We start from the raw sequence: 14,756 nt of genomic DNA, 5'->3' as shown, positions 1-14,756 counted from the left end.
TCCTGAAATTCAAATCAGATGCACAGGTGTTGTTCAGAACCTACCGGGTTGTGAAGAAAAAAGGTTATTTCGTTGTATGCAGGTTTATTGCCTTGAGTAACCTCCAATTCAGGAATATTGCAGTTAGTAGGCAGTGCCCGACGGTTCATTTGCCTCGGACTGGTCCAGCGATGCAAGACATGGCGGCCTCTGTCAATGCCATCAAGTGGTTCGAGAACAAACGTCTCGTTGCCCAAAAATAGCAAACCACTGCAGAAGAAATTGCAGAGTAAAACAAGCACCTTATAAAAGGTATGGTGTCACATCATAATATTATGATTGAAATGCTAATCTAAAAATGCCGTTTGTGAAAATCTGTCACCCTTCCTTGAGAACGGTGGTGACTCAGAAGACAAGAACGGAATACATCATGGAACCAATTTGCTGTTTTAATCCAACTTGCTAGGTTTTTGCATTTGAATGCTAGTTTGTTTCTCTCCGTAACTTACATAGTGTCACAGTTATGAGCTCCTGGGGAGAACAAAGTGCATCCACATAGATTAAAGCTCATGTGGATATAGATATGCATTGCAAATATTAGTTAGCTTTAGTACATGGTCTTTCCTTTCTACATCCTGGATTCAAACAATTTCACGGCCAAAACCACGCACACATCATGCCATTGGTGTCATTCCGTCTCACTTTAGCAGAGAATCATAGCTTCTCACTTCAGCATGACGGGCTCACCATCCCACTCAAAGGACATCACTAGGGCTTCCCTTCAACAGGAAGCCATCAATCACCAGATTGCCAGGTACGCACCAAATTCTCGCCTCTCCCCCTTCCTGAAAAACCCACTGCAGAGACCCCGTCCCACCAATCGGGCACCGTTACCAGATAGAAGATTGAGACCCGGCCATTCACTGGCGGTGAGGGTCAGTCCGCCCCCTCGTGGGATCTACACCAATAAGGGTCCCAGAGCCATGAGGAAGGGGAGCATGGGGGTGAAAATAAGTACAGAGAAGGAATTGGCAGTATTCACTTCGGGACTTGAGTTGGCACTTCAACTTCACCTTGGAGCTTGAGCTTTGTCCAGCCTTGACTCTGCTCTTTGGGCTGTTTTCTTTCCCTCGCAAAACCCCTACAATCACACTCATCTTACCTTTTCTCTCGCTCCTTTCCTTTATTTTTCCAGTTCCCTCACTTCACTGTGCTCGCTCTTGATGCACTCTTCATTTATTTTCACAACTTTCTTGCTCTTCACTCACATATCCGCACCAAGTCCTGCACACTTTCACCTCAGCCTGGTTATTCATCTCGCTACACAGCCACGTCGGAGCTGTCCACCTCACCTCACTGGCAGCCATTTGCTTCGCATATGTGGCAGAGGGCCCAGTGACAGAGCGATCGGACGTGGGTCAAAGGTACTTTGGACAGATGAGCCAGTTTTAGTTATTTGGATCTAATTTTGGATTTGGATTTAATATTTCGATCAGTTTCAGTTATTTGGATTTGGATCTAATCCTAACAACTGAAACTTTGACATGGTTAGAAAAGATCATCCAAAACCATGATATTTTCTAGCCATGTTAAACCATCCCCCAAATTTCCATTTCTCCCAATGTGAGAGTTTGCTTCTGTATTCATCTTGTCCACCACCCCTGCATCCTCCCCACCCCTCATTCTTACCCGCATCCCTTGTTTGTCTGTCTCTGTCTATTTTGTTCCTCGGCCCTGCTTTTGGTGTTTCCCTCCTTTTCTGCTCTTCCTTTTGTTTTGTTGCCTCCTGATCCGTTCTGTGTTCTGGCTCATCTACGAGCCTCGACTCCGTATACAAAAGAAAATTAATCGAAGACAGTATGTGAGAATACAAAACCTGAAACCTGTAAAGAGCCTTGCTTGAGGCCCATAATCAAGCGTGGATGAGGATCGATCAAGGTATGGGGTGCATATCCTCAAGTGCTGTTGGAAAATCGCTGGAAATTGATGGTAGATTGACTGCAGCAAGGTGCAAACAAACTTTAATTTATGTTATGTTATCCCCTGTGGTGCAATATATTTATTGGTCTAAACTTCATCTTACAGCAAGATAACGATCCAAAACACTGAGCTGGAATAATTAAAACTTATTTACAAAGGAAAGATAAATCTGGAATCCTTCAAAGCATTGAATGGCCCCCTCAAATCCTAGATCTCAATATGATTGAAGCTGTATGGGAGGATTCGGACATACAAAAAGTAAAAATAATCCAAACAACTTAGATGATCTTTGGGACCATCTTGGAAGAAGTGTGGAACACCATTCCATAATAGTTCACAACAAAATTATTTAATGTTATTTAGCTCAGGGATTATGTTAATTAATTCCTTGTATGTTGTTCCCTCTGTAATTTATCCATATGTCCCTTATGGCACCGCATTGGACACAAGTTAAAATTGCCCATTAACTTCACTAATTAATAATAAAACCACCGGAAGCCAGGCATGAACAATACTGCTGGCGCCGCAGCCACTACATCACCGCAAGGACAGGCAGGCTGAAGGCCACAACCTGGAGAGCTGTGATTGGTCGGGGCATTGAGTGACAGAGAGGATTGAAAAGATGGGACTGGCTGATTGGTGAAGAGGACGGATGACATCAGAGTGGCGCAGACAAAAGATTAGCGCGGCAGACATTTTCTCTCTTGGGTCCAGACTTTGGTGGAGACAGTTGTGCACCGACGATTCTCTCCCTTTCTTCACGTTCTGGACCTCGGTGCGGGCGACAGTGGGCCGAGACCTTGCTGGGGATTGTGAGGCTGATTTGCGAAACAAGAGCTGGGAACAAGGAGCTGCGCGACAACTCCTGTTCGCTTCGCGCTTGACGAGGCCAGGAGTGAGAGGACGCTCGCAGTGCGCGAACGAGCGGACTGCGGCCTTCTTCCTGCCAAGAACGGAGCCAGGTGCGGACTGCGCGTTCAGGGCCAACGATTCTTGACGAGACCCTCCACCAGTGATCAGAGCTTCGTGCACGAAATAACAACACAAAGTTTTTTTTATATATCGTTATCTTTCCCTGTGTCCGTGTTTGGGTCTGTTGCAGGAGCGCACCATATAAGAAATTTAGTTTCGCCATGTTTTATTTTGTACTGGCATTTCTTTGAATAAACCGGTTATTTTTGTACATTTTAAATCCGTTTTCGTTTGAGTTTTTTTTTTGCAGGTTTGAGGACTGCCGGTGGGATCCATGCAGGTAAGTGCTCTTCAGCATCAGCATCCTCCTCCTCCCCTCCCCCCCCCCCCCCCACCTCCCGCATGTATTAACTCCGCCACATTTTGAACCGAGTGCCTCGAAGTAAAGCTCGTTTGGCTATCCGTGCTACCCTAAGGTGATCACCAAGGGTAGTCACACGATAGTATTTTCCCTTTCAGCACATCAATGGCCCATTTTCAATTGTGACCTTATCTCATCCACATTGTATTTACATGTAACAGATAATTATTTACTGATCTGCATTTCATTTAATACAAGTTACACTTTTTGTTTTTATAATAACTGTTCTTGCAATTTAATAAAGTGCTATTATAATAATCTATCTATAAGAAAGGGAGTGGAGTATGTAGCTCATAATACTCACCTGAGACCAGAACATGTGGTGATAGAAGCAGTTGAGTTGGAAAACCCTTTAATATAACCATGATAGTAACAGTGATGCTGAAAGACAATAACAACACTTTAGCAACAGCACATGCATATATGTGTATGTATGTATATATATATATATATATATATATATATATATATATATATATATATATATATATATATATATATATATATATATATATATATATATATATATATATATACACACATCATTGTAGTGTATTTGTGCTTTGACTCAATATATTTGACAACCAATATAACTCAATTATCAAATAAAATCTTTCACCAGATCATCTTTCAGACCTAATGTTTCTATTTTCCATTTCCCTTCAATTAGCAGAAACAGTAAGCGTATTACTCTTGGCTGCAAGCAAATTACACTTCTATGCTAGTATTTTTAAAAGGGCTTGTTATTACCAAATAAGCATTTTTAGTTTGGGTCCTCAGAAATATGAAACCTTATAGCAACCAATATAGCTTGTTTTTCTTATCATATGAAGCTTCCTCTGCAGGTTGAAGTGGAGAAAAAGAAACAAAAAGCAGGGGATACTTGCTGCCAGTTTCCTTAATGTTACCGCAGGCAGATAAGTCAGACAGATTATAATATCAGAGAGTACGATATCATCCCTCTTTGTCGGGATGGCGCTGAAAAAAAATGTCGGTCCCATCTGCTACATACAAAACTAAAGTTTGAGTATCCTCTCTTAAAATTCGTTTAGGCTACATCTGCGAACCTACCTGGTATGTTCAACGGATTGTCTAGGTAGCGATCACTTTTCAGTACTCCAGACAATGGAAAAAGGAAAAAAAAAAGCAAATAAACGACATCGTTCAAACCTGGGAATTCATCTTGTCGTTCATAATAATAATAATAATAATAATAATAATAATAATAATAATAATAATAATAATAATCTTATTCAGACGGTATATTTCCAAGCTGCATCCATCAATAGCAATGATTCTGGTACCATCCGACAGAGTTTTACTTCGTGCAACATCCTTTGGTATCATAATTTTAATAACTTCAAAGGATTCCACGAAAAGTACAGAAAACTACATTCCCTTGTAAAAGAATAGGAAGGGATCCGACGGGTGGGCGGGATTAGTTTACCTTTCACCAAGCCCAGGTCTGCTTGGACCATATGGCAGGGATTATAATATGTTCATTTTATTATTGCCAAATGGTACGGATATTTATTATTGTTGTTAATATTATTAGTATTAATAAATGCTTTGTTACAATGTTAACATTGTTTTTCTTATTTATTTTGTAATAGGAATACCATCCCATGGAAGGACCTATTAAACTGCTCCATACACTTTGGAGCGTGGCGCGTGTTTAGAAACATCGGAATTTTTCTGGAGTATTTGTCGTTAATTAGCCCAATCATCTAAGGAGATCATATCTAAATTCTCAATTTGAACAGCTTCCGGGGCTCTGCTGCTGAGCCCGCTGGGGAAGCTTCGAGCTCTTTCATATGGCCCCCCAATAGGAATTTCTGACTATGTCAGTGCATGCAGGGGGCAATATTTTTGACCTTCGCCCCGAGCGCCACAAACCATCAATACGCCACTATGTGTGTGTATATATATATATATATATATATATTTATATATATATATATGGCTCACAATTGCTGAGTGCTTGGAACAAGAACATTCATTTGGACCGTTAAGGAACATGTACTGTATTGCAAAGGAATTCTCCCTCTTGTTATTTTTTGTTATTGCTATTGCTTTGTGGCTCAATGGTGAAGGCAGTGGGTTTGGGGTCTTGAGTTCAACCCCCAGCTGTGCCAAAATAACTCAGCCTGTTCATCCTTCTGAGGTTGGCAAACTGAGTACAAGCTTGCTGTAAGTGAGCCAGTCAAGTATCCAGTATGAGCCAGTATGAAACTGCCTTGACACTTGGTGGCCATGTGCACCTGAAGGTGCGAGAAGGATCATCACCCATTTTTATTGGCATCACTCTTCAAATTTGCTTTAGTTTATTTATCTACTCCTCTGTCACTTCTTGTTGTTGTTTTTTAAAATATTATTTCCACTTTTCTCCCAATCCCATTAACCTGGACTCTTAACTCCTGAACCCTGACCGTCCCTGTCAAAATTGTGTAAACTAGGACGTGCCCGTACGTGGGTGCCCGTACGTGCGTGCAAAAAAACATGCGTGCAAACAACAACAACAAAAAAAAACTTTGAAACCACGTGGCAGTAACGACCACAGAACCCCCCCCTCTATTTACATGAAATGGTTTGGTCCATTCGCAACGACCACAGAACCCCCCCCCCCCCCCCCTCTATTTACATGAAATGGTTTGGTCCATTCGCAAAGCCAAAGCGAACGGCGAACGGCTAAATCGCCATAGCTCGGTAACTACTTGTCCGATTAATATGAAACCTTGAAAAGGCACATCCTCGGGTCCCCAGCAATATACCTGGCAAGTTTCAAGTATATCGGACCCGTGGTTGTCGAGAAACAGCGGTCACAGACACACAGACACACATACACACAGAGATTACTGGAATTATAGATAGATTAGCTCCCTGATCCATGATCCTCGAAGACACATCCATCTCTAATTCAATTCGTCAATTCACTGCTATCCCTTCTCTTTTTCTCCAAAGAAAGGTTAACACCCAAAATGTCAGCTTCTACTTGCTTCCCCCGGTGGTTAGCATACCTCACTCAACTTCCTGTTAATTTCATCAATTGTTATACCTGTTCTACCTGTCTGCGGATGTAGATCAATATTGGCTTTCACCAGCAAGACGAGTCCTTCATTCTGGTATTTCAAAAAGATTGCATAACGTTTGGCTCAAAGAGCAAAAGAATACCTTCCAGTGGAAAATGTTTTTGAGAAAAAGAACAGAAAATAATCTTATCTTCCCGCACAACCAAGGGAAGGATACTGACCATAGGGCCTGGATGATAGGCCTCACGAGTACCATCTTTCAGGTAATATGATTCTTCGTACATCTCTCCGAAGAGTCCCCTATATTGGAATATAGTAAAGCAAGCATTACAGCTAAAATAAACATTTGTATATAACCCACTTATTGTATCGACATGACCAAGTGAGTATATACTTGCAACAACATTGTAGTTCAATGAATAAGGCAACATCCGCAAGCAAGTTTTATCCTTACATAACTTTTAATCACAATTTATTATTAAAGATTGTTTCTGACTGTAAGCGACCATATATTTATTGCATACACATTGAGGCAGGAATTCGGAGAAGGAAGAGATTGATGATGGGAGACAGAAAGAAGTGTAGAGAAGTGGGAAGATGGTGAGGGAAACCACACGGATATTAGCACGCACGAGGGAGGGAGTGGGGTAAGTTGGACGGAACAGGGGTAAGTGGACGGAAGGTAATTGGAGGAGGTATGGTCTGTTTTTGTACCCTTCTTGTGGATGGAGGTGATGTTTACTGACTTCTATGCAGAGTGGAGGTGGCCAAAGGAGAAAGGCAGACTGTATAGAACAGATAGAGGGGAAGCAAGAGTGACAGAGCAGGATTTCAGAACGTGGGCACTGATGCCATCAGGGCTTGTCTCCGAAGCAGGGTCAAGCCCCAGTGGGAAAGAAAGACACACAGTCCAGTAAATAATGGGTATGTTGGAGTTATATGGGGACAGAATGGGATGCGTTGAGCACACAACACTGCGAGGCAAAGAGAGAGTTTAGACATTTTGCTTTATCTCAGGCAGAGTCTGCAGTGTTGCTGTTGGAGGTAAGTGATGTGATGGAGGGGGAACCCACACCAGAGGCAGACACGACTAGGTGCCACCATCATTTTGAGCAAGGAGAGTTGAAGGCCTTGAGATTTCTCAGGTGATGTTTTCTGGTTTGCCTCAGGTTGGATGCACACTTCTTGCGAGCCTTATGACAATGAAATAATAAAGTTACCCTCAGTCGGGTTAACTTCCCATGCTGGTAAAGCTAGCTACTTGACTGCAACTGCCTCCCCACAGGATTCAGTGTACCAGAGTCTCGACTCTTGACAATGGATAGGGTAGCCGCAGAAGGGACGTGATATACCAGTACAGTATTCCCAGGGGGAATCAATGTCACGTGCTATGGAAATGGTAGCCCAATCCTTTTATGAGAGCACAATGAAGTTCCTTACAATTGGCATGTGACAACAACAACAACAACATGCATTTTAAAAGGCCATTTTCCCTGCTAGAGCGGGGGTTAGCCTTGCGGTCCCCATGACAATCTTCTCCATTTTGCCCTATTTTCTGCATCTCTCCTTGTTAACCCCCTTGCCCGCATTTCTTCTTCCACCATCTTTAGCCAAGTCTTTCTCGGTCTTCCCCGTCTTCTCCTTCCTTCTACATTCATTTCCATCACTCTTCTCAACCAGTCACTTTCATCCTTCCTCAACACATGACCAAACCATCTCAACCTGTTCCTCTTCACAGCATCAATCACAGGCTCTATTCCCATCATCTTTCGCAATTCATCATTTGTCTTCCTCTCTCTCAACGATACTCCGCACATCCGTCGAACCATTCGCATTTCCACCCTTTCCAACCTTCGTTGCTGCTCTACGTTCATTACCCATGTCTCGCTCCCATAAATCATAACACTTCTCACACATGCAGCATACACCTTTCCCTTCAGCTTCAACGACACTCCCCTCATCATCAGAACGCCACTCAATTCCCGAAACTTCTTCCATGCACATCTCACTCGAGCAACCGTTGCCGAGTCTGATCCACCTTCTCCATTCAGCATGTCTCCGAGGTAGCAAAATGTTTTCACACCTTCCAGCTTCACGCCGTCTCCAAGATCGAACTCAACATTTCCTCCATCTGCAGCTCCCTCTGTGCAAACCTTACATTTGAATGTAGCTCCCACACTGGTTAATGACCCTGTCAGACCACTACATTTTTGATGAACCCACTCAGCGCACATTGTACACTGAATGGAGTTCACTCCAATACCCTTCCTACACACAGCACAGGGCCACTTCCCAGTTCTTTCCACCTCACCACATGCTTTACCACTTGCCATCACCTTCGTCTTTCCGATATTCACCTTCAGACCTTTTGTCTCCATACATTCCTTCCACGTGTTCATCTTTTCCTTCAGTCCATCCATACTTTCCGCAATCAACACCAGATCATCTGCATACAACTCCCACGGTAAACCCTCCTTTACGTTCTGAGCCAGCACCTCCATCACAGCTACAAATAGTAGTGGACTTAGTACCGACCCCTGATTCACTCCCACCTTCACCTCAAACTCACCACTGTTCCCGTCCTTCGTCCTCACAGCTGTGCGTGCTCTTTTGTACATTGCCATCACTACTCTGATCAACCATTCCTCCACTCCTAACTTCCTCAATGCCCATGTCAATACTTTGCGTGGAACCCGATCATGTGAGAACAGCCATATTCTGTTATTGAGGTTGCTCCCTTACAACAGCAAGAGAAGGGCTGAAAATACACAGGGGCAGCAGGTGAATTCATACTCAGAAGCTCCAAAAAGCCCTCAAAATCTAAGTCGGGGGCGGAGGCGCAAATTTTCCAAATATTAAGAGATACTGCAAGTCGCCCCCGTAGATATCAGCCTCTTCCCATTCCCTTCTCTCCACAAATTATCACTTGTAATCTACTTGTGGGCACGGCCATGTTGTTTATCTACCATGCTTGGTGTAAACAATAAATTGTTGTCCAAGCACACGTCCACTTTGCTGTTTTGCCCTGGAAAAAGGCTATCTTGCTACGGTCTCTCACTGCATCGTCCCGGAATGCAGTGTGCTGGTTGTGGGTTACGATATGGTATCTCGCATATCAGATTACAGCATGGCACATGCTGGAATTGGTATAACTAGGGCATGCCCGTACTATATATATATCTAAAATTATATCCCCCCCCCTCTATTTACATGAAATGGTTTGGTCCATTCGCAAAGCCAAAGCGAACGGCTTGCGAGTACGGTGACAATCCCCCCCCCCCTCTATTTACATGAAATGGTTTGGTCCAAAGCGAACGGCTTGCGAGTACGGTGACAATCCCCCCCCTCTATTTACATGAAATGGTTTGGTCCAAAGCGAACGGCTTGCGGAGTTTGGTAAAGAAATCGCCATAGCTCGGTAACTACTTGTCCGATTAATATGAAACCTTGAAAAGGCACATCCTCGGGTCCCCAGCAATATACCTGGCAAGTTTAAAGTATATCGGACCCGTGGTTGTCGAGAAACAGCGGTCACAGACACACAGACAAACACACAGACAAACACACACACACACAGAGATTACTGGAATTATAGATAGACTAGGGCATGCCCGTACTATATATATATCTAAAATTATATCCCCCCCCCCTCTATTTACATGAAATGGTTTGGTCCATTCGCAAAGCCAAAGCGAACGGCTTGCGAGTACGGTGACAATCCCCCCCCTCTATTTACATGAAATGGTTTGGTCCAAAGCGAACGGCTTGCGGAATTTGGTAAAGAAATCGCCATAGCTCGGTAACTACTTCTCCGATTAATATGAAACCTTGAAAAGGCACATCCTCGGGTCCCCAGCAATATACCTGGCAAGTTTCAAGTATATCGGACCCGTGGTTGTCGAGAAACAGCGGTCACAGACAAACAAACAAACACACAGACACACAGACACACAGAGATTACTGGAATTATAGATAGACTAGGGCATGCCCGTACGTGGGTGCCCGTTCCTTGCCAAAAAAAAAAAAAAACGCTACCCGTACGCTCTACCCCGCCCGTACGCCCGTACGCCCGTAAACAAAAAAAACAACGCTCTTCGCTTCCGCCCTTCGCTCTGACTGAATTGGGAGAAATAATGCGCATAAGAAATCGAGAAATTATTATTTTCTCCGGAAGAAATCGAATTACGAACCGTAATGGCGCACGCGCTCGGCTCGGCTCGTTCTGTGATTGGCTGCCGGAAGTGAAGTCTTCACTGTCCGGAAGGTCGCAAATCGCAGTTACGATGAATCGCAAATTAGTTTTAATTAGTTTTAAAACATAGTTTAACGCCAACATAGTTTGCCAACGTGAAATAAATGAATACGCTCTCAAATGTGCCGTCCGAGGCAGAGTCTGTTCGCCACGTTCGGCACACGTGATAGCTCGCTGCTCTCTGATTGGTTGAATCGTTTTTTGGACATAGCTCGGTAACTACTTGTCCGATTAATTTCAAACCTTGAAAAGGCACATCCTCGGGTCCCCAGCAATATACCTGGCAAGTTTAAAGTATATCGGACCCGTGGTTGTCGAGAAACAGCGGTCACAGACAAACAAACACACACACAGACACACAGACACACACACACACACACACACACACACACAGAGATTGCTGGAATTATAGATAGACTAGGGCATGCCCGTACTATATATATATCTAAAATTATATCCCCCCCCCCCTCTATTTACATGAAATGGTTTGGTCCAAAGCGAACGGCTTGCGAGTACGGTGACAATCCCCCCCCTCTATTTACATGAAATGGTTTGGTCCAAAGCGAACGGCTTGCGAGTACGGTGACAATCCCCCCCCCCCCCCTCTATTTACATGAAATGGTTTGGTCCAAAGCGAACGGCTTGCGAGTTCGGTGACAATCCCCCCCCCCCTCTATTTACATGCAATGGTTTGGTCCAAAGCGAACGGCTTGCAGAGTTTGGTAAAGAAATCGCCATAGCTCGGTAACTACTTGTCCGATTAATATGAAACCTTGAAAAGGCACATCCTCGGGTCCCCAGCAATATACCTGGCAAGTTTCAAGTATATCGGACCGGTAGTTGTCGAGAAACAGCGGTCGCATACACACACACACACACACACAGAGATTACTGGAATTATAGGTAGATGATGCTGCACTTTGTGATTCGACGAAACGAGCTTAACTCACCGACACGACAGAAACTTCAAAAGCCCTTTGAGCGCATCTTCTGAAACAAAGATCAATACATCTACCGTTGCTAACAAGAGGAAGAAGAAGCCTGTTTCCATTGAAAGCATCGTAAATGTGTGCAAGCAGGGTTGGATTGGGAAACAACAAACCTTACTAATAATTTTACACTCGAACCAAACAAAGCCAATGGACATCTAACGCAACAAATACAGCAAAGGCCAATACAGGCGAATGTGTTTGGCTCACCAGGAAACAAGATGGCAGCCATATCATTTTGTCTCGGCAATATGGTGGGTGGAATCAATCAAAAGATGTGGGTGTGGTCCAGCAGTTGTCCATCCAATGGGTGCACATTTCAAAAATCGACCCACAACAATAACCCAAACAGCAACAACAATTCGAAGCTCTTGTAGATCTGCGACATGTCGCAGGTAAAATGGTGAAAAATGACCCCATCAACAAAAAGTACAGTGCATTCAGAAAGTATTCAGACCCCTTCACTTTTTTCACATTTTGTTATGTTGCAGCCTTATGCTGAAATCATTTAAATTCATTTTTCCCTCATCAATCTGCAATCAATACCCCATAATGACAAAGAGAAAACAGGATTTTAGAAAGTTTTGCAAATTTATTAAAAATAAAAAACTGAAATATCACATTGACATAAGTATTCAGACCCTTTGCTATGACACTTGAAATTTAGCTGTGCTTTCACGTGTTTTTCACTGAGAAGAGGCTTCCGTCTGGCCACTCTGCCATAAAGCCCAGATCGGTGGAGTGTTGCAGTGATGGTTGTCCTTCTGGAAGTTTCTCCCATCTCCACACAGGATCTCTGGAGCTCAGCCAGAGTGACCATCGGGTTCTTGGTCACCTCTCTTACCACGGCCCTTCTCTCCCGATTGCTCAGTTTGTTCGGGCGACCCCAGCTGTAGTAAGAGTCCCGGTTGTTCCAAACTTCTTCCATTTAAGAATTATGGAGGCCACTGTGCTCTTGGGAAACTTCAATGCAGCAGAAATGTTTTTCTAGGCTTCCCCAGATCTGTGCCTCGACACAATCCTGTCTCTGAGCTCTGCAGGCAGTTCCTTCGACCTCATGGCTTGGTTTTTGCTCTGATATGCATTGTCAGCTGTGAGACCTTATATAGACAGGTGTGTGCCTTTCCAAATCATGTCCAATCAATTGAATTTACCACAGGTGGACTCCAATCAAGGTGCAGAAACATCTCAAAGATGATCAAGAGAAATGGGAGGCACCTGAGCTAAATTTCAAGTGTCATAGCAAAGGGTCTGAATACTTATGTAAATGTGATATTTCAGTTTTTTCTTTTTAATAAATTTGCAAAACTTTCTAAAATCCTGTTTTCTCTTTGTCATTATGGGGTATTGAGTGGAGATTGATGAGGGAAAAATGCATTTCAACGATTTCAGCATAAGGCTGCAACATAACAAAATGTGAAAAAAGTGAAGGGGTCTGAATACTTTCTGAATGCACTGTAGCCATCGAAAGAAAAGTAGCCATTGAAAGGAGGTGGCGGGAGCGAGGTCAATAGGGCGAGGAAGGGGGAAGAGTGAGGAAAGTGGGGGAGAGTGAGGAAAGTGGGGGAGAGTGAGGAAGAGGGGGTAAGCAAGCAAGGAAGGGGGGAAGGGAGAGCGAGGAAGCTGTCCATGAGAGCAAGAGTGGAGACGTGTGTGTGTGTGTGTGTGCGTGTGCGTGTGTGTGTGTGTGTTTCACCGTTTTTCTCAGAGATGACTGAACGGATCTTCATAAAACTTTCAGAGGTTCATCAAGTAGTATCGGGAGTGTTTTACGGAAAAACAACATTTTGAAAAAAAATGTGTTTTGAATGTTGTTTTGAAAATTTTGAAGGAAAAGTTGAATTTTGGGGGATGTTTCCTTTATTTGCTCTATCATGTGTGTGGGTAATTGGGAGTGGAGACCAGGGGAGGTGTTCTTTTTTGTCATTTTTCTGTCAAAGAGTACCATGATAAACTCTCAGCTGTAAATTGAGACATTGAAGAAACTGAAAAGATTCATCCAGAGAGCCTGTTCCACAAGCAGGACATGTCTGAGGTACTGCTTCAGTATGAGAACACTCATACAGAGGTACTGCTTTTTTGCCAGGTGACACACCAGTCTGCACACCACTGAAGTAATCGCTTTGTTTTGGATGGAGCAGGGGGTGCAAGACCAGGTGAAAGATTGAGAGGTCACAGACTTGTCTGTAGTGGGAGAATTGTTGGCTCCATGACTCAAACTTTCAATTGATGCTGATTAACGCTTAAAGCTTTGGTAATATATTTGTATGTATGTTACTAACAGGGGTCGGTACCAAGTCCACTACTATTTGAAGCTGTGATGGACGTGCTGGCTCAGAACGATAAAGGAGGGTTTACCGTGGGAGTTGTTGTATGCAGATGATCTGGTGTTGATTGAGGAAAGTATGGATGGACTGAAGGAAAAGATGAACAAGTGGAAGGAATGTATGGAGACAAAAGGTCTGAAGGTGAATATCGGAAAGACGAAGGTGATGGCAAGTGGTAAAGCATGTGGTGAGGTGGAAAGAACTGGGAAGTGGCCCTGTGCTGTGTGTAGGAAGGGTGTCGGAGTGAACTCCATTCAGTGTACAATGTGCGCTGAGTGGGTTCATCAAAAATGTAGTGGTCTGAGAGGGTCATTAACCAGTGTGGCAGCTACATTCAAATGTAAGGTGTGCACAGAGGGAGCTGCAGATGGAGGAAATGTTGAGTTGGATCTTGGAGACGGCGTGAAGCTGGAAGGTGTGAAAACATTTTGCTACCTCGGAGATATGCTGAATGGAGAAGGTGGATCAGACTCGGCAACGGTTGCTAGAGTGAGATGTGCATGGAAGAAGTTTCGGGAACTGAGTGGCGTGCTGACGAGGAGGGGAGTGTCGTTGAAGCTGAAGGGAAAGGTGTATGCTGCATGTGTGAGAAGTGTTATGATTTATGGGAGTGAGACATGGGTAATGAACGTAGAGCAGCAACGAAGGCTGGAAAGGGTGCAAATGCGAATGCTTCAGTGGATGTGCGGAGTATCGTTGAGAGAGAGGAAGACAAATGATGAATTGCGAAAGATGATGGGAATAGAGCCTGTGATTGATGCTGTGAAGAGGAACAGGTTGAGATGGTTTGGTCATGTGTTGAGGAAGGATGAAAGTGAATGGTTGAGAAGAGTGATGGAAATGAATGTAGGGGGAAGTGGAGGACGT

The 14,756-nt window shown here is 43.7% G+C and overlaps 1 protein-coding gene across 1 annotated transcript in view; it reads right to left on the bottom strand.

Moving 5' to 3' along the window:
* LOC137421090 (zinc metalloproteinase-disintegrin-like jararhagin) overlaps nucleotides 1–14,756 on the bottom strand; it is a 299,776-nt gene that overhangs the window by 73,477 nt on the left and 211,543 nt on the right. Inside the window, exons 4-6 of the mRNA XM_068106802.2 lie at nucleotides 6,543–6,621; nucleotides 3,597–3,673; nucleotides 45–249 (exon numbers count right to left, since the gene is read on the bottom strand). Coding sequence (XP_067962903.2) covers nucleotides 45–249; nucleotides 3,597–3,673; nucleotides 6,543–6,621 — 361 coding nt within the window. The remainder of the gene's footprint in view (nucleotides 1–44; nucleotides 250–3,596; nucleotides 3,674–6,542; nucleotides 6,622–14,756) is intronic.

This window comes from Myxine glutinosa, chromosome 2, assembly GCF_964187855.1.
Source record: "Myxine glutinosa chromosome 2, kmMyxGlut1.1, whole genome shotgun sequence".
Classification (NCBI taxonomy): domain Eukaryota; kingdom Metazoa; phylum Chordata; class Myxini; order Myxiniformes; family Myxinidae; genus Myxine; species Myxine glutinosa.
This window is presented reverse-complemented; position numbering and strand designations above follow the sequence as displayed.